The sequence below is a fragment of the Rhinolophus sinicus genome, chromosome 1 (genome assembly GCF_057876585.1).
Source record: "Rhinolophus sinicus isolate RSI-liver-muscle chromosome 1, RSI-T2T, whole genome shotgun sequence".
Lineage (NCBI taxonomy): Eukaryota > Metazoa > Chordata > Mammalia > Chiroptera > Rhinolophidae > Rhinolophus > Rhinolophus sinicus.
In genome coordinates, this window is record NC_142501.1 from 116,876,013 (window position 1) to 116,896,865 (window position 20,853).

Below are 20,853 nucleotides of genomic sequence, written 5' to 3' on the forward strand. Positions count from 1 at the left end.
TTTTACGATTTAAAGCTGATGAAATAGCACTAAGAACCATCAATCTCCATGTTGCCTGCAGGTGCCCCTAATATGTTTTAACCCTCTATCAAAAGCGTGTCTACTGTGTAATAGGAAGGCCGCAGAAGTCCTTGAGTTTGGTTCACGTAACAGTGTGAGTGTTGATATGATTTGCCAAAATATTGGCTACATACACTTGTGTGGATTCTTGATCTATTTTCTTTGAGTAGGCTGGAATAGTGTTTCCTTCATATGGAAACACTAGTTTCAAGTAGGGCCTCCTGCCCTTCCATTTCTGGTACCAAAGAGAACTAGAAAGTAGAGAGATTTGCAGTTGAAAATACAAAGTTTACTTTTTAAAAACTTTTGATTATGCCAGGTTGTTATTTTGGGTTGAAGCTGGGAGTTAGATAAGCTAAACATTCTTCCTTCTGTCCTAATCCAACATATGTAATTAAATATTAATGCACAGAGAGGGGCCTCTTGAGCACGCTCCTCCTTCTTGGACTCAATTCCCTCCATCACCTTTTTGGAAATTCACTTTCCCCAATTTTAGGAGGTAGCCAATGATAACTGACATAGTCATTCCAAGAAAACCATGATCAAGACATGTTTAGGGTTTGGTACACTGCAAAAGTAAGATACCACTAATATTAACAGTTTTACTTATAAACTCAAGTAACCAATCCTGAGGAGGAATATCAAAACAGAAAGTATGAGACCACGCAAGCGCAGTGCAATTCCTGGTGACAACCGACACGTCATTTTTGTCTCTAATTACAACCTCTGGTGCGCCGGTGTGGAGGGTCAGAGTTCGGTTCTGGGGCGCACCGCGGCGTACTTGGGTGCCAGTTCTTTGATCAGGTTCACGTAGTCTGTTTTTTCCGCACAAGCCCTGCATTCTTCCCCCCAGCTGTGCAGTATCTGTTTCAGCTCCACGACACTCATCTTCCTCAGGTCCACGGATGCCAAGTCCAATTTCTTTTCTAAATGACAAAAAGGAGGAAGGAGCACAGGTCTTTAAAAACACAAGTGCAATTCTGAAGCATTTAGAAAGGCAAAGGGTGTTCTTTAGTGTGGTGCTGACTACCCTATGAGAACAGTTCCAACTTCTGTGGCAACCAAGACATTCCTAAGGAGAGTGTATTACAGACAGAGCTATTGGGATGAGTTGGGTTCTGTCAGACTTCCTCTCCATGGAATTACACCTGTTTCAGAACAGGAGCCTGGGTAGCTCTGCAGCATTTGCTACCACCCCATGGCTTCTCCACATCATCATTACTAAAACGAACAGCACCGCCTCTTAACTGCTGCTCCTATGGTAAAAAGAAAGGAATCGATAAAAGGTGATGCGTTGTGTGTGGCCCGCTGAAAGCCACAGATCATAATTAACTAGGAAATTATGGTTCGCTTTTTTTTTTATGGAAACCTATGTCTGCAGTAAAACAGATGACATACATGTTACAAAGCCCTATCGAGTTTTTAAATACAAATTTAAAGAAACTGAAACACAGGAATAAAATTAGAAGCATTCTCATTGGTCCTTATTTGTTTTGGATCTCTGCTTAAACTCACTTGATCCCCACACCTACTGGGATTATTAAATTATCACAGCATTTATTTATGGGTATACCCATTTCTCTAATGCAAGTGTTTTGATGCCAGCCAATATGGGTCCTAACCTTCTTGCCAGTAATACTTATCACCAACATCTAACTCCTCTACTAAGACTACTCTTTACTGTTTACAGATTATCTGCAGAGAATGTCAAGAACTCAGCAACTTCTCTGTTGCCAAGCCCCCAAACGGGAAAATATTTAAGCTCATCTGTAACATACTCATGATTACAATGTCCCTATCAGAAAGGGGTAATTTTCCTCTTCCAAAGGAAAGTCTCCTTTCCCATCCCCCAGGACCAGGTGCTTGAACATGGCTACAACATTTAAGTTTACTTGTTAAACTATTAGTGGCGGCTTAGGACTTTTTCAGCTTGAAGAGTTCTCTCCTTTTCTTCCCTTCATAACTGAACGTAGCATTTGAAAACCTTTTAACAACCATAGTTGTCAAGTGATTTATCAAAAATTTCAGTAAGTGTGCTCTAATTGAAAAGTTGTGTTTTATATTGGGAAATACATTTAACCAAAGATGTGTACACTGAAAACTATAAGACTTTGATAAAAGAAATTGAAGAGGACGTAAATGGAAAGATAACCCGTGTTTATGGATTGGAAGAATTAATGTTGTTAAAATGTCCATATTACCCAAAGCAAACTGAGGATTCAATGCAATCCCCATCAAAATTCCAATGGCATTTTTCACAAAAATCAAAAGAACAGTCCCCACCTGTAGGGAACCACAGAATACTCCGAATGGCCAAAGCAATCCTGAGAAAGAAGAACAAAGCTGGAGGCATCACATTTCCTGACTTCAAACTGTACTATAAAGCTAGTGATGAAAACAGCATGATACTGGCATAAAAGCAGATATATAGACCAATGGAACAGAATCAAGAGCCCAGAAATAAACCCTCGCATATACGGTCAACTAATATTTGACAAAGGAGCCAAGAATACTCAATGGGAAAAGAATAGTCTTGCCAATAAACAGTGTTTGGAAACTAGATAACCACATGCAGAAGAATGAAACTGGGCTTCTATCTATACTCACAAAAATTAACTTGAAATGGATTAAAGAGTTAAACATAAGACTTGAAACCATAAAAATCCTAGAAGAAAACACAAGGAAAAAGCCCTTTGACATTGTTTTTGGCAATGCTTTGTTGGATGTGACACCAAAAGCACAAGCAACAAAAGCAAAAATTAGTAAGTGGGACTATATCAAACTAAAAAGCGTCTGCACAGCAAAGGAAACCATCAACAAAATCTGAAAGGGAGAAAATATTTGCAAGTCATATATGTGATAAGGGGTTCATATCCAAAATATATTAAGAACTCATACAAATCCATAGCAAAAAAAAAAAATAGCAAGCAATCTAACTTAAAAGTTGGCAAAGGATCTGAATAGACATTTTTCCAAAGAAGACATATAGGTGCCAACAGGTACGTGAAAAGATGCTCACCGTCACTAATGATCAGGAAAACGCAAATCAAAACTACGGTGAGGTATCATCTCTTTCCCACTGGAATGGCCATCACCAAAAACACAAGAGAGAAAATTTGGAGATGATGTGAAGAAAAGGGAAGGCTTGTCTACTGTTGGTGGGAGTGTAAATTGTTGCAGCCACTATGAAAAACAGTATGGAGTTGCCTTAAAAATTTTTACATGGGACTACCATATGATCCAGCATTTCCACTTCTGGGTACGTATCCAAAGAAATGAAAACATGATATCAAAGAGATATCTGCACTCCCGTATTCACTACCACATTATTCACAGTAGCCAAGACAGGGAAGCAACCTAAGTGTCCAGCTACAGATGAATGGATGAAGATGTGGGGTATACACATACACAATTAAATGTTATTCAGCCATGAAAAAGAAGCAATTCCTGCCATTTACAACAACATGGATGGAACTTGAGGGCACTATGCTAAGTAAAATATGTCAGACAGAGAAAAACAAAATACTGAATGATATCATTTATATGTGGAATCTAAAAAAGCTGAACTCACAGAAACAGAGAGTAGAATAGTGGTTCCCAGGGGCTGGGGGTTGGAAGAATGGGAGATGTTGGTGAAAGGGAACAAAGTTCCATTTATAAGAAGAATAAGTTCTGGCATCTAATGTACAGCATGAGGATTATGGGTAATAAATTATATACTTGAAATTTGCTAAGAGAGCAGATCTTAAGTGTTCTCACACAAAAGAAATGGTAATTATCTGACATGATGGAGATGTTAGCTCACAACTAAGGTGGTGATCATTTTGCAATATGTAAGTGTATCAAATCAACACACTGTACGCCTTAAACTTACACAATAGTTTATGTCAATTATATCTCAATAAATCTGGGAAAAAATTAATAAAAGTTGGATATCAAAGTATTTTTTTATTTGGAGGGTCAGCTGCATTCCATGCCTCAGAGAACCCTGAAATCTGAAATCTTTATAATGATCCCCATCCTTTTAAAATACAGAGCAAGCGAAAATATTCTTTCAGGTCAAAAACCAAGGACACCTTGCGAATTGAAAACATAATCTAATGCTACATTTACCTTGTTTGTTCATTTCATGGCTGACTTGACAGAATACCTTTAAAAGTAGAAGATTTTGTAGCACAAATTATTCATATCCCACAGCTCCAAGTCCCCTGCTAAATCTCAACTTTCCTGTCAACAATAAGCTGGGAAGAAGAAATCAGGACTCTTGGTCTATTCAAGATAAACGGTTGAAGGAGAAAAATGGTTTCTTGTGAGTGTCAGTAGTTCTTTGAGTTATTCTAGAGAACTTGGCATCTGACATTAATTTTAAACAGCAAAAACCTCTGTGACACCCTAAAACTACAAGACTCAGGTTGATGTCAAAATTAAAACTAGTTCATGGTTCCCCAAGGGCCTCTAGTGGCCAACTTTTCCAGAACATTAGTAAGTATTTCTTCTCAATAATATCTGATTAATTTTTCTGTTATTCAAGGAACACAGTAACATCTCTTGCATATCGTAGAAGATATTCAAAATAAATTTGTTAAATGAGAGAATCAGCACAGGTTTGTACCCTTTCAAGAATATCATTTACATGAACTTGGTGATTCCTGCCTCTATGTCATTACTTGGAAGCCAATAAAAAGGGATTCGTGCCCCATAATCATACCCTGGGAGGTAGAGCCTGCCCTTGGCAAATAGAGAAACAGTATCTTTGGTATCTTCCAACCTAAAACGATGTAAAGCCAGCTGTGTATCCATGGTGCACAGGCATATTACACGGTTATATCTGAAAACAAGACTAAAAGAATTCACAGCGCTGGATTCTAATTCAGTAGTTTCAATACTACACTGGGTATGTAACATAAAACAACGAGTTCACCAAAAGAAATGGGTCTCTACTGGTAGAATTTCAGGCGTTCAGGCTAAGGGAGGAATCCCCAGTCTTGTCATACCTATTCCATCTACCCAAAAGGCTGGCCCAGATAGAAATCGTCAGTATAAGAATAGATTTTCTATGTGAAATGTATAAGGCCAAGGTTAATGTTTAAATAGGACATCTTATTCCTTTCCTCGCTGTTTATTTTAGGCACCAGCAACAAGGTTATTCCATCAGGCAAAAACTGAGTTGATGTGAATAACCTAAAATTTCAAGCTGGCAGAATGATAGACAAATCTAGGACTAAAGATACAGTCACGTTTAAAACTTCCAACTCCTCATGTCACCTTTGAAAACGTGCAACTTTTGTCTTAGTAGGTTACCAAGAGCTAAATCACCAGGAGTAGATGTTCCCCTGACATTGTGAATTTTTCCTTGACGTAACAGTCGACGTTGCCTTGGTGATTTAAGAGTTTAAACTTTGCTGTTTAGGTTGACAGTTCTACCTAAAGCTGATTGTGCCAGTATTCGTTTCTCTTCCCCCAAGGAAGCTCAGGCACTGTTCAGCAGCCCAGCAACCTACTGGCGAGTGGAGAATTGCTTTCCTTCTAACACTGACTTTTTAGAAACATAGCCTGTTTCGAGAATTGGCAATACTTTGGACATGTGCAGGAGGGGGGAAGATTTGACTCCATTATACCGTATTTCAGCTCACAGATTTGGCTGTCCATCTTCTTGAGCTTCTCACAAATCTTCATTGCAGGCATGTGCACACTCATTGGACGAGTGACCTCACTGAGAATCTTTGTGGCTGCATCTTTCGTTGCTCCAAGATAATAGCACTGAAGGAGAACGAAGAGAATTTAGTGGCCCAGACACTGAAAAAAGCAAGTATTATGGGTTTGAGAAGTGAGACAGAGGTTAACCTAGTTTTCATGGCCCAGCTATTAAATTGTAACCCCTGCTGACTAAGACACCAGAAAACAGATGGCCCCATTCCTGTGTCCTCCTAATTAGAAGAGCCCTACACTTCACATGATACTCCGAGAATTGCTAAGTGTTTTGTCTGTGCCAGGCACTGCTCTCAGGGCTTTACAGGTATCAACTTACTTAATTCTCACAATGCTCCTGTGAAGTAAGTGCTATGATTATCCCCATTTTACACCCAGGCCAACTGAAGGTCACTCAGTTAGCAAGTAGAAGAGACTGAAGACAAAAATCGAGCATTTTGGCTCTAGAGCCCATGCTGTTTTCCATCATGCTATAATGCCTTTGAGGCTACCTGACTTAAGCACTTTACATTTAAAAATATAAAACATAACGGCACACATAAATGCTGAGGGTTTTACAGTGTGTTCATTGTAGGCCATCAACAATGCAAATTGAACTGACAAATGCAACATGACAATTTTAGGCAAAATGAATTGGCCTAAGATTGTCTTTAGTGACATAAGACAGTATATTGAAAAAAGTCATCTGTGTACACCCAGGAAACACCTATAAACACCATTACAAGAAAATATAAATACTTCATGGGTTATATATCAATAGTGATATAAAATATTTTGATATGTTTAACTGCTTGTCTTGGAAAGAAATAGAAAATCTACCCACTCTTAACTCAGGGCAGTAAATTCTCATTAGGAATTCAATTGTATAATTTCATTTAAGAACACATGGAATTAGTTGTCTGTGATTTATTCAGAAAATGAAATGAAACCAAATATATTCTAGATGAAAATTCACATGACTACACTTCACTGAATGATCAATTTCTGCTTACTTCCTACAGTGAACAAGCTTGAGACAAGCATCTAAGCAGGAGAACATTAAGTCCAAGATGAGAAATGAAAGTATTAGCAGTTTTCTTCAAGCACAAGGGAAAATGAAGGTGAAAATTTACCATACCAGGCGGTTTTCTTTTCCTTTGACACCCAAGCAAAAGCTGATCAATTCTTTTTCTATGGTGTCCAGAGAAAAGTTGACCCCTCTGGCTATCAGGGAGTTATAGAATCGGTTCAAGAATTCTTCACATACTAGAGAGAACAAAGAAATTATGTATTTATGAACGAGATAACCACTACCATTCCCGGTACTCGTATATGTCCCACTCACGAAATAAAAAGTCAGTAGGATTCAATGCATCATGACAATGCATTAAAATTATTAGTAAGAATGGTTTGGGGCCTGTAGCTATTAGCTTAGTATTGGGCCTTGAATAATATGAGGTTATTGAACCAATCAATCTTCAGAACCAAGTCCCACCTAAAATGAAAATGTTCCCAGAAATTTTGGCTAACCCTAAATGAAAACACAGCTTTCTATAAGATACAATGCTTGAGACATCTAGAAATATTAACTGGAAGAGAAATAAGTCAGACAGAGAAAGACAAATACCATATGATCGCACTTATATGTGGAATCTAAAGAAAAGAATAAATGAATGAACTAATCAGAAACAGTCTCAGGGACATAGAGGAAAAACTGAGGGTTGCTAGATGGGAAGAGGGGGTGGGGATAAGAGGGAAGGTGAGGGGATTAGAAAGCACAATCGGTAACCACAAGATTGCCAAGGGATATGAAAGTCAATTTGGGGAATGTAATCAATAATGTTGTAAAGATTCTGTAGGGTATCCAATGGACACTGGTCTCATTAGGGAGACCACCTCAGGGATCATGTAGATGCCTCATCACTGCACTGTACACCTGAAGCTGAAGTTGAACAATAATGAATGTCAACTACAATTTTATATATGTATATAGTTACAAGAAGCGGAGTACAGCATTAGGAATAGAGACAGTGGAAATGTAATGGCTGTGTGCGATGTCAGAGGGGTAGTGGATGGGGTGAGGGGGGTTGTCACTGAGTGAGGGATATAAATGATAAATGTCTAACTGTTACATTGTTTTGTGCACCTGAAACTAATTAAAAAAATGAAAAAAAAATTAACTGGGAGAAATAAAATCCAAACATCATCAATTACAATATGCATAAATATATTAAACTTGCAATTATACAAAAGGATTTTTCAGACTGAAACTATTAAAAATCCAACAATATGCTGTTTGTGAGTCACATAAAAAGTATGAGGCTACGGAAAAAGGTAAAAAAAAATGAAGAGATTTAGATTTAAAAATGAAAAGATAATGACAAGAAAATGCTATCCAACATCTGGTTTATTATACAAAGCTTTACTAGGGATAACAAAAGTCACTACTAATTATAAAATGAACAATTTACCAGAAATAGAAAATAATTTTGAACGAGTGTACATCCAGTAACATAGCCTGATAATTTAATAGAAAATCCTGACAGATTAATAATAAGAAATTGACAAATTCACAATCATGGTACGTGGTTTAACACCCTCTCAGCAATTATTATATTTGATCAAATTGACCTAAAGCTATTAAGGGCATTAAACATTTGAACAAAACTATTCCCAAAGTTGACCTAGTAGCATATATGGAACTCTTCTCACCCAAATTAGAGAGTTCATAATGTTTTCAAGAAAACATGGGATATTTACATAAATCTGCCATGTATTAAGCCAAAAAGCAAGTCTCAACAAGTACCCAAAAATCTGTATCAAACAGACCACATTCCCTGAACATAATTAGAAATCCATAACAAAAATAAAATGATCAAGCCAGTACTTGCCTTCCATATGCCTAGAAATTTTCAAATACACACTTCTTAGTCATCTGTGGGTCCAAGAAGTAGTAATGGAAATGTGAGATTTTTAGTACTTAATTCCTATAAAAATACTATGTAGAAAACTTAAGGAATGCAGTTAAGGCAGTAGTACTTAAAAGGAAATTTGTAACATTAAATGTGTACCTTTCAAAAGAAAAAAAAGGAAAATTAATGAGTAAGCATTGATCTCAAGAAGTTTTAAAAAGTATAACTAAATAAACCAAAAGTATATGGAAGATAATAAATAATAAAAGAACAAAAATTAATTAAGTAGGAAAAAATAAAGACCAATAAAACCAATAGCTGGTAAAAATAAACAAGTTCTTAGCAAGGAAAAAAGTGAATCGAATATAAACAATATTCAGACAACAAAAAGATGAGTAAGAATTCTTTTTCTTTTTTTTTTAAGATTTTTGTATTGGGGAAGGGGAACAGGACTTTATTGGGAAACAGTGTGTACTTCCAGGACTTTTTTCCAAGTCAAGTTGTTGTCCTTTCAATCTCAGTTGTGGAGGGCACAGCTCAGCTCCAGGTCCCGTTGCTAGTTGCAGGAGGCACAGCCCACCATCCCTTGCGGGGCTCCAGGAATTGAACTGGCAACCTTGTGGTTGAGAGCCCGCCCTCTAACCAACTGAGCCATCTGGGAGGCAGCTCAGCTCAAGGTGCCATGTTCAATCTTAGTTGCAGGGGGCAGAGCCCACCATCCCTTGCGGGACTCGAAGAATTGGACTGGCAACCTTGTGGTTAAAAGGCCATGGCCCATGTGGGATTCGATCTGGCAGCCTTCAGAGTTAGGAGCATGGAGCTCCAGCCACCTAAGCCACCGGGCCGGCCCCCTGAGTAAGAATTCTTGATAATTAAAAATATAATAGCTAAAATTAAAGAAAAAATTAATACGAGATTTATTTAGGAGATAAAGTTAAAAAAAATAATCCCCAGAAAGTAAACCACAAAACAAAAGAGTAAAAAAAAAAAAAAGGGTAATAATGCTTAAACAATTCAGGAAGCAAAATACCTAAATAATACGAGTTCCAGAAAGATAATAATAGAAAAGGAAATTGGCACAAAAAATTTTTTCATTTTCTTTTTCCTCCTTTTTTTTGTTTGAAAGTGTTTTTTTATACTTATTTACTGGCAATTGTTTTCTTTGATCATATTGAAGTTTCCATTTCACTTGCTTCAGACTTCCATTGTTTTTATTGAGAACTCAGCTATCAATCTATCATTGATTATTTTTTCTCCAGCATATTTAACTGTTTTTGGTTTTGGTGTTCTGTAGTTTCGCCATGATGTCTAGGAGTGGGTTTCTTTTTATCTACCCATTGGACCCCCTGAATTTGTGGATTGCTGTTTTTCTTCAGTTCTGGCAAATTCTCAACTAGTATCACTTCAAATATTGCTTCTGCACGATCCTCTTTCTTTTCTTCCAGAACTCCAATTAAACATATTTTGGATTTTCTCATTCTGTTCTCATGTCCCTTAATCTCTCTTCCTTATTTTCCATTCTTTTCTTGTTCTGTGCTGCATTGTGTATCATTCTTCTGACCGATCGTCTTTGGTTCTCAGATTGTGGTTCTTGGTCCAGCATCATCAGCATCACCTAGGAGTTTGTTAGAAATGAAGAATCTCTGGCCTCATCCTAGATCATCCAACTTTAAAGTACATCCAACTTTAATGTACATAGTAATTACCTAGAGATTTGTTAAAGTTCAGATTCTAATTTGTAGGTCTGGAGGGGGACCCAAGATTCTGCATTTCCAACAAGCTATCGAGAAATATCAACGCTGCTGGTTGATATGAGGACCACACTTTGAGAAGTAAACTTCTAGTTCACCCACTCCATCATCAGCTCTCTATAGTCTACAATTAAATCCATTCATTGAACTTTAAATTTTGATTATTATTTTAGTTCTAGAAGTTCTCTTTAGTTCTTTTTCAAATATGCTAGGTCAGTTCTTACAGTTTCCTACTTCCTGCAGATATTTTCAAGTTGTCTTTTATATATTAATATATAAACACACTAAACATAATTGTTTTATCATCAGTGTCTGATAATTCCAATATCTAAAAATCTTCATGAGTATGTTTTTATTTTTTTGTTCTTGCTATAAATTCTTGTTCATGGTGCCTTGTTTTTTGGGGGCTCGATTATTTTGTACTCTGCGATGCTCATAGTCCTTGCAACCTATTCGTGGAGATTACTTGAGGCGTAAGATGAAGGTACCTTGTTTCCATAAAGGATTCATTTGTATTTATCAGATCTAGGGTCTACTATCCAGGGACTGCTTTAAACTAAATCAATACCTTGTTTTTTGGAGACCTGATGTGAATTTTGGCTGCAAGTCCAAGTGGGGGACATCTTGTGGTTATAATCGCTCAGAGATTTTTTTCTTTCTTTCATCTACCCTGTTCAGCATCAAGGAAATCGTCCTCTAGTTCTCTATGGGTAAGGATGAATTAGGTTTACTGTTTGTTCAACCTTACTCCGAGGGAGTAACCTTATCCTCTGGGAATCTCAGATTAACAGGGAAGAGATTTTGAGTAGACAGACTCGCTACTTGAAACAAGGGTTGCACTTGGACTTCTGTACCGCTCACACCAAAGGTCCCCTTTACACTGGCATGTCCAGTATCACCTTTACACTGACTGGCCAATGTCCCCAGGGCAAAATGACAGTACACTCAGTTTATCGCTCAGAATTGCTGCGTTCCCTTTCATTTTGTTTTAGTAAATCTTTCTATCTTGTAGGCTCTTTGGTTTTTCATTGATATTTTTCTATTTTTACCTGCATTAGTAGCACTGCTTGGCCAGACGATTGCTACAATCTGACCCACTAGATTTCTAAAATTCTAACCAGCATGATTCTTTTAAAACGAAAGTCAGATCGTGCTACCTCATCTGCTCAAAACCTTCCTGTGGTTTTCTTTATCATTCGGAGTAGTATCCATAGTCTTTACAATGGCTGGCAAGGCCCTGGGTGACCGGTCTCTCCACTGTCTCTCAGACCTCAACTTCTGTCATCTCTCCCACTTCAGTCACACCGCTCTGTCCCCAGCTGAGCACCTAGATTATATTTAAATATGTATTTTTTAGCTGAAAAGTGAACTCCTGATATTCGTAAGAAAAACACAGTCGAAAATGCACGTACCCCATGACCCAGCAATTTTTGTTCTGTGACCTAAACAAATCATCACATATGTGCTCAAGAAGCCATATATAAAATATTCAGAGCAGCATTGTTTATAATTATGTAAATTTGAGAAAAACCTAACTGTCCCTCAAAGAGAGAATAGATACATAAACTGTATTTCATTCATAAACTGAAATTCTCTAGAAGACTTGAAAACAATGAGCTACATCTATAGTTATCAATATGCGTGAGTGCCCAAATGTAATGTTGAGTAAAAATTGCAAATGAATGTGTTCAGTGTACAATTTATATATATCTAAGATCACAGAAATAGAGGTTATATGTGGATATATGCATTTATAGGAAAACTTCTTTAGAAATGGATGAGAAGCACACATTAATTTCAGAAAAGCTATTTCCCCTGAAAAAGGTAGGAAGGATAAGAAAAAAAGAGTTGGACTTAGCTGCAGTTCATTTTTTTAAAGAAGAATAAAAGCAAATATAGCAAAATATTAACATTTAATCTAGATGCTATGTATATAGATTATATAAATATTTTTCTGTATGTTTGGAAGATTTCCCCATTTATTTAAAAAACTCACCATATATTTGATTGCCACAAAAATCTGCAACATGCACAATAAAATATTTGGCAATATTAATGAAATTGAAGTAAAAATTTTAAGTAAAATTACACTTCAATTAAGCAAGTATTAGCCAGAGCTCAAAAGTAGAAAGTGATTATTTGAAAAATATAATAATGCCACCTGCAGGAAGAGTCACAACTTTTTTAAAAAGATAATGAAAAAATATTTAAAATTGGTTTGTGGACTTATTAAACTATCAGTATGCTAGGAACATTATTTTCAACAGTACCATCCATACCTTCCATAACAAAGTTAGTTCCTCATTATCTGCTCCAGCTTTATTTTGGAGAAGTAAAAAAAAAAGACAGCACCAGATTAGCGAGTGATACCAGGAGTAGGGGAAAACTGCTACCTAAGTATATAATACATGTTACAATGAGTTAAAACTTTAAGAATAACCAGAGCTTATTGAATGATTTATATGCTACCTCACTGTTCCAGTTTTATTTTTGATGTTGCTCTAAATAAATGAGTTTGCAACACCACGCTCAGAAGGCATGCTTGGGCTCTGACGTCAGCCTCTCCAGGTCCTAACCCTGGCTTTGTTACCTACTAGCTAAGTGACTTTGAGCCTTTCATTGTTGAATCATCTGTTAACCTAGTTGCCATTCCTTTGAAGATCATCAGTTTTTTTTCTCTGGCTCTGTTTAAGATTTTCTCTTTTTTTTTTCCTTTGTGTTTCCTAATTTTCTTATATGATTACATATTAGTCAGATATTTTTATTTATACTGTCTGGAGTATATTGGACTTCCCAGTCTGTGGGTTGATGACTTTCATCAGTTTGGAAAAACGACCTACCACCTGTTTTGCTCTGCCCATACTCCTTCTGGAATCCAGTTAACCCAGGTTGGAATTTTTCTCTTTATCCTTATCGTACCTTTATTTTTCTTTCACATTTTTATCTCAGTCTCTGAGATTCCGTCTTGATAATTTCTTCAGTTTTCTAACTCACTAATTCTTTTCTCAGCACTGTTTGGTCTACTGTTGCTCCCATTAATTTCTATTTGTGGAAGTTTATTTGGTTCTTTTCCAAATACGGTTGGACTTTTATTAATAGCCTCTTGCCCTTTATGTGTATCTTTAATCTCTTCCTTTATTTCTTTAAACATGATAAATTTTTGTGCCTGATAATTCCAATACCTGAAGTCTTTTCAGGTGTGCTTCTTCTGTCTCTTGTCACAACTGGCTGTCACTTATGGTGCCCTATTTCCCATGGTTCTGTCACTTTTCTCAATGTGAGCTTTATTTCTTGGAACTTCAACTGTGGGAATTCTTTGAGGACTGGGTAGAAGTGGATTCTTGTAGGTAAGACTGGCATTTGCTGATGCCCGCTTGATATCTCTTTAAATTCTCAGTTTGAGAAGTTTGGAACCACCCATGTAATGTGAATTTAGGCTTCAGCCCATATGTGGGTTAGCTAGTGATAATGAATTATCTGGAGACATTTTTTCCCTTTTAGTCAGTAAAAAGTTTAAGTAATACAATTCCTTTTAGTCTATAAAGATGGTGGTAGAGTCATACATATTTCCAGTTCCCCTTTATAATGAAGTTAGCACTTTGGAGTTCCAAATTTTGGGTGGTGTGGAAGGGATTTAATATTGCACTCCTAACTTGGGAGAGTCCTGGGCTTTGTCTTAGATAGTCTCTTCCTTTTACCAAAGCCATGGAAACCTAAGTGCAGATCGCTGGATAGCAAATGTCCTCAAGGTAAAAGCAAGCTTCAGGGCTCCTTTTAACCTCTTTTGGTTCCCACTTTCATTTTGTTTTTGGCCTCTGGGTACGTCTTATAGATTTACATTTTAAATAAATTTTACCTTCTATTTTGTCCAGTATTTTTAGTGTATTCAGCTGGAGGGCCCAACATGTCTTCTTTTAGAGCTTGAAGTCATATTTATTTCTAATGCCATTAATAGGAACATAATAAATATAATGGCCAGTCATTCATGGTATTAACGAATATTTATTGAGGAATTAGTAACTGCCAAACAGTGTTCTTGAGATTCAGCAATGAAGAAAACAAAGTCCTTACCCTCAAGGATTATATTCTAGTGAACAAATATACGTATCTTGTGGCTATAGATTAAAATAAACATGGTAAGGAGGATAGAGGGTTACCAGGAAAAGGTATTATTTTACATGCATAAAGTAGTATTTGAGCAGAGGCCTTAAGGAAGTGAGGGGACAACGTAAGTAGACTGTTTGTGAAGAACTCCCCAGGCAAAGGGAAGAACAAATGCAAAGACTCTGATCTAGGCAAGTCCTTGGTGGGTCCAAGAACAGTAAGGGGGCCAGTGTGGAAGTAGAGTGAGTAAGAGAGAGGACAGTAGAAAATGGAGTCAAATAGGCAGCGACATGCCAGGTCATCGAGGGACTTGAGGCTGTGGGGCTTACTCTGAGAAGGCAAGCCATTACAGGTTTTGAGTAAGGAAGTGCAGTCATCTGACATTATTTTTAAAGAATACCACTAGAGGCTGTCTGGAGAATAGGAGTCAGGAAGCAAGAATGAAACCGGGAAACTGGTTTGGAGGTTCTGAAAATAGCTGCATATCTTGCACCAGGGTGCATTGGAGGCAAAGAGAAGTGGTTGGATTCTGGGCACGGTTTGAAGGAAGAGCCAAAAGAATTTACCACATGGATTGGATATTGCATGTTGGAGAGCAAGAGAGATAGAAATAGAGATAGATTAGATAGATAGATAGATAGATAGATAGATAGATAGATAGATAGATAGATAGATAGATAGATAGATAGATAGATAGATAGAGGATAGAGTCCAGGATGTCTCCAAGGATGGATGTATGGAAGGATGGATAGATAGATAGGTAGGAGATGACAGATAGATAGATGATAGATAGACAGATCGAATTCAGGATGATTCCAAGGAATGTGACCTAAGAAGCTGGGAGAGTGGAGTTGCCATTTGCTGAACTGGGAAGACTGCAGGAGAAGCAGGTTTATGGAGACAAGCAGGAATTCAGACTGAACATGTGAAGTTTGAGTTACTTCTAAACATTTGTGATGTTTAATTTTATGTGTCCACTTGGAGGGTGCTGTTGAATGAGATGAACTTTGCGTAAAGCAGACTGCCCTCCATAACGTGGATAAGCCTCATTCCATCAGTTGAAGTCTTGAATAGAACAACAACAAAACTGGCCTCTGCAAGCCAGAGGGAATTCTCCAACAGACCACCTTCAGGCTTCACATGCATCGTCAGCTCTCCTGGGCCTCCATCCTGTGAGTCCTCCTGCGACTGCAAATTTTGGACTTCGTAGCCTCCACAATGAGGTGAGCAAATTCCTTGTAATAAATCTATCTATCTATCTATCTATCTATCTATCTATCTATCTATCTATCTATCTTCTATCTAACTCTCCTATTGGTTCTGTTTCTCTGGAGAACACTGACTAATGCAATATCCAACTGGAAACAGTGAGAAGCAGCTGGACACATAGATCTGGAGTTCAGGGCTGAGGTCTACATACATCCATCAACACTTGTAAGTCACCAACATTCACGTGGTATTTAAGAGATGAGACCAGAGAATAAGGAGAGAGGAGACACGGCCTCAGGTCTCAGTCTTGTGAAACTCCATTGTTTAGAAACTGGGAATATGAGAAAGATGGAGAAAAAGACTGAAAAGAGCATACGGTGAAGTAGGGTGGGAGCGAAGAGTGAGTGTATTCCAGAAAACCAGTAAAGAAAAGTGTTCAAAATAGTAACAAGTGTTGGAGAGGCTGTGGAGAAAAAGGAACCCTCATACACTGTTGGTGGGAATGCAGACTGGTGCAGCCGTTATGGAAGGCAGTGTGGAGGTTCCTCAAAAAATTACGAATAGAATTACCATATGACCCAGCAAGCCCTCTCCTGGGTATCTACCCAAAAAATCTGAAAACATTTAGAGATAAAGACACGTGTGCTCCAATGTTCATTGCAGCTTTGTTTACGGTGGCCAGGACATGGAAACAACCAAAATGTCCTTTGATAGATGAATGGATGAAGAAGTTGTGGTATATATACACAATGGAATACTATTCGGCGGTAAGAAAAGATGATATAGGAACATTTGTGACAACATGGATGGATCTTGAGAGTGTAATGCTGAGTGAAATAAGTCAGACAGAAACAGCAGAGAACCATGTGATTTCACTGATATGTGGTATATAAACCAAAAACAACAAAAGAACAAGACAAACAAATGAGAAACAGAAACTCATAGACACAGACAATAGTTTAGTGGTTACCAGAAGGTAATGGGGGTGGGGGGTGGGGGATGAGGGTAAGGGGGATCAAATATACGGTGATGGAAGGAGAACTGACTCTGGGTGATGAACACACAATGGGATTTATAGATGATGTTATACAGAATTGTACTCCTGAAATCTATGTAATTTTACTAACAATTGTCACCCCAATAAATTTAATAAAAAAATTTAAAAAAAGAAAAAAAAGAAAAAGAAATAAAAAAAAATTTTTTTTGAAAAAGAAATTTAAAAAAAAAGTGTTCAAAGGAGGGACTGACCAATAGGCTATATTCAATGCTACTGACAGAATGTGAAAAATGAGGCATTGCCAATATGTAGTTTGCTAAGTTTAATTAGCAAACATCTCAAGTATGTAAAGGAGACACCTGCCGGGATGATCAATGCTACAAGTCAGCAGAAACTATGAATAAGGTCTCCCAGTGGCCTCGGATTCTCATCTTCCTACAAAATTACAATGTGTTACAATGCCTCCTAGTCTTACTATTCCCACAATACACCTTCATATGATTTCTAGACCTCAGCTGTTGCTCTGCCAATTATTACAAGGATGATGAGAGTTGGGAATTCTAACTTGTTCTTTTAAAGACATACTTTTGACTCACCAAAAGTTCCATCAAATTTTATTGCAACATGTATGCATACATTTGTTCAACAAAATTTAGTGCCTACCATATGCTCCGCACTGTAGATGGAGATGATGTGGTGAGAGAAAGTCTTGATTTTCAAGGAATACACACATAGAGGAGACTGAAACAATTACTGACCACTATGAGAAGTGTACTGGATACTGTAGGAAAACAAAGAGGAGGCACCTACCTGGGGGGAAGTGGGAGACCACTGACAGATATTAAATAAGGGCATAGCATGGTAACAACTGCCAGGGCACTAGGGAGGAGAAGAAAGGTGGCAGGAAGGATACTGTTGTGCCAGTAAGGAAGATAAATGAGGGAGGTCTGTAACAAGACAATGGAGCTGGGGAAGGAGTAAGGAGAGAGTGAACCAGAAGATAGACTCAGTGGACACAGTGACAGATGGGCATAGGGAATCAGGGAGAAAGAGCAGTCTAGTCTAGTTGACCAGATACTGACACCACAAGCATAATAGGGTTTGGGGACTGAGAAGGGAGGAGATGGCAATTTTGGTTTGGAACTCTGTTGACTCTGAAGAATAAGATATCTAAGTGGGAATGTTCAGTAGTCAATAGGATGCAAAGTCTAGGACTCTAGAAAGGAGGTGGATTAGATGTAAACATTGGGAATTAATCAGACTCTAGATAGGTCAATTCTGATTGCACAGAAGAGTGTGTAGACTGAGAGGAGTGCAGAGGACAGAACTCTGAAAAATTCAAATATTGAAGCCATGGCTAGAGAACTAGAAAGATACGATGAATAAGTGGGCACAGAGACAGGAAGCAAAGGTAAGGAAAAAGCAGTATCAACGCCATAAAGGGAGGGAAGTTTCTGAAAGAGACAGAAGTCAGTGGGACCATGCCACAGCAAAGTCAGGATAAGAATGGAAATTTATCCCTTGAGTTTACGTGAAGAGAATAATCTCACCATAAATTACCTAACAAATTAGTAATTTAAGGTTCCTGACATGTATTTATTGCTATAACCAGATAACTATATTCTTTTTTACTTATGTTGTGGAGTTTTTTTGTTTATTAAAAATAGTCCCATAAGCAAATCTATACTTATTTCAAAATAAAAATTTTTTAAAACAGTCCCATACTCAAATCCTTTTAAAGATATTCAAAAATGTTTACATTTTTTTCAGTAAGCCTCACATGATCTAAAGCAGGGCTCAGAAACTTAAATATTCACAGGGGCCAGGCAAGTAAAATGAATGGGTAAAGAAATCTGAGTGTAGGAAAAACAGAAACAAAAACCCGTAGAACACACGTCCTTTCTAAAAACAGCCTTGGCTAATTCCCACTACATGGATTATGGGCCAGTCTTGACAGGGCACCTGGTATTTCCAGAAAAAGCAGAAATCTGAATTTTTGAATATGCAGTCTTCCAATTTTAAAACGTAGCCCATTTATTTAATTGTTTTTCAAAATGCTTTGTGAATTTAACAAAATATTCCAGGAGGTCCCAGGTGACTCACAGACTCTCAGTTTTTTTTACCTTTGCCCCAAATTATATATATTATAGCATTTTAATCTTATACCTTGAGGGAAATTAAACAGCTAATGACAAAGGCTCATAAGCAGTAATAGAGCCAGATCTAGAATCTACTCCTTCTTGGTCTAAGACTAGTATTTCCTTCTCTGTGAATCTACAACTTCTTTATCTAACAAAGAACATACACACCTACGTTAGTCAGACATGCAAGTTAATACATTTATTACAGACATGCTGTAATAAATTCAGGAAAGATGGCATAAGCTTCACATTTAATTAATCCAGATGCTCTGGCTCTTCTGAAATGTTTTTATGTAGAAGCTCAGAAAATAAACTACTGATGACTAATTAATTGCTCATGCCTCACAAATTCTTCTTTAAATGTGTAGGACACAACTGTAAGCAATCTATAAACAAAATTATAACTTAGCTAAACGAATATCTATATAAAGTTTTTTGTTTTTTTTCTTTCTTTCTGGAATTGAACTGGCAACCTTGTGAGCCTGCGCTCCAATCAACTGAGCCCTCAGGGAGCCCAGCGGCAGCTGAGCTCAAGGTGTTGTGTTCAATCTCAGTTGCAGGGGGTGGAGCCCACCATCCCTTGCAGGACTCCAGGAGTGGAACCAGCAACCGCGTGGTTGAGAGCCCACTGGCCCAAGCGGGAATCCAACCTGCAGCCCTTGGAGTTAGGAGCAAGAAGCTCCAACCACCCGAGCCACCGGGCGGCCCGTAAAGTGTTTGGTTTTTTTTGTTTTGTTTTTTAATAACATCATGTAGATATTTTTAGTTTTTGGGAAAAAGTTTAATTATTGCAGGACTGGTAGAAAACTGGACTCCAGTTCTTAAGATTTTGTTCAGTTATAATACAGACTATACTCAACCATTCATTCAACACATACTGTGAACCTACAATTTCCTGTTAAGTAATGATAGATTTGCAAGCCCACATTAAGATTGAGGATATACATTTAAATTATTTCAATGAATGAAACATGGAGGTAAGTGATACAGTAGTGCAAGAAGATGGAGCTAGCGTAGCTAATTGTCTTCTTTGATGTTAACAGCCCTCTGAAGGAGGTATTATCACTATGATTTTGCGAGAACCAGGTAAGTCTGCCACAGAGCCACAGGGCACGTGTTCTGACTGCAAGTCCACGGCTGAGATTCTGTGAACAGAAAAGGAACCGTTCTTTATTCCTCCTCTTTCTAAGGAGTTAACGTACTCCCTTGTAAAGCAACTTTTCCATGTAACGTCCTAACAAACGGTAGTCCTGTCCTCTGATTGAAGCCACCTCAACTCAATTACAGACAACATGTCATGTTTTATTTTCCTTTTGGGTGCTGGAAGCTAATTTGAACTCGAAGACATCTTCTGTGCAAGGAGAGGCAAATCTCACCGGTTAGAAGCAGCAGAATCAATTTGGCGCCAGGGTCGTCTGCATCTAGCCGCGTTTGCACAAAATCGAATCCGGATCCAAACGCACCAGCTTTGACAGGGCAGTTTAATAATCACAGCAGGACTAGGACGCAGCCTAAAAGTGTCACCTGCCTTGGCTCGAACTTTTGCCTAGGCGACGGCGAAGGCAATCGGAAACCAGGGACAGAGCCCGCGTTTCCTAAGTGAAATGTTATTTATAGTCAGGGCCAGGAGAAGCCAAAACGCACAACAGCAGCGCTGCGGCTCCGTGCCACCGCCATGCAAGCAGTTCTCACACCGCTCACCTTCACAATCGGCCCCCGGCCGCCCCCTGGCCTCCTGGCCCTGCGCCGACACCGGGGTAGAGACCCAAAGCCCGGCGCAAAAGGCCACCACTGCGGCTGGGCTCGCGTACCGCATGCTGAGCCAGCAGCACCAAAACACCTCGGCCACCAGCGCCCACCTTCAGCCTCGCTGCTATCGCCCTAGGCTGTTACAGGACGCTGGAGAGAGGAGTGAGCCCGGCGTTGCTGGGGCAAATGACACAACTCCATCCAGAGTTTCCATTGGCTCTCAGGAAAGGGGCAAATAACGG

At 38.3% G+C, this 20,853-nt stretch overlaps 1 protein-coding gene across 1 annotated transcript; it reads right to left on the reverse strand.

Annotated features, from left to right (window-relative positions):
- Positions 1 to 327: 327 nt before the first annotated feature.
- On the reverse strand, positions 328 to 20,819 carry CDNF (cerebral dopamine neurotrophic factor). Its single transcript, XM_019738309.3, has 4 exons — positions 20,564 to 20,819; positions 6,887 to 7,014; positions 5,679 to 5,820; positions 328 to 986 (listed from the first exon to the last, which is right to left on the reverse strand). The coding sequence occupies exons 1-4, from the start codon at positions 20,676 to 20,678 to the stop codon at positions 808 to 810; spliced, it is 564 nt and encodes a 187-aa protein (XP_019593868.2). The 5' UTR covers positions 20,679 to 20,819; the 3' UTR covers positions 328 to 807.
- Between the last annotated feature and the right edge of the window lie 34 nt (positions 20,820 to 20,853).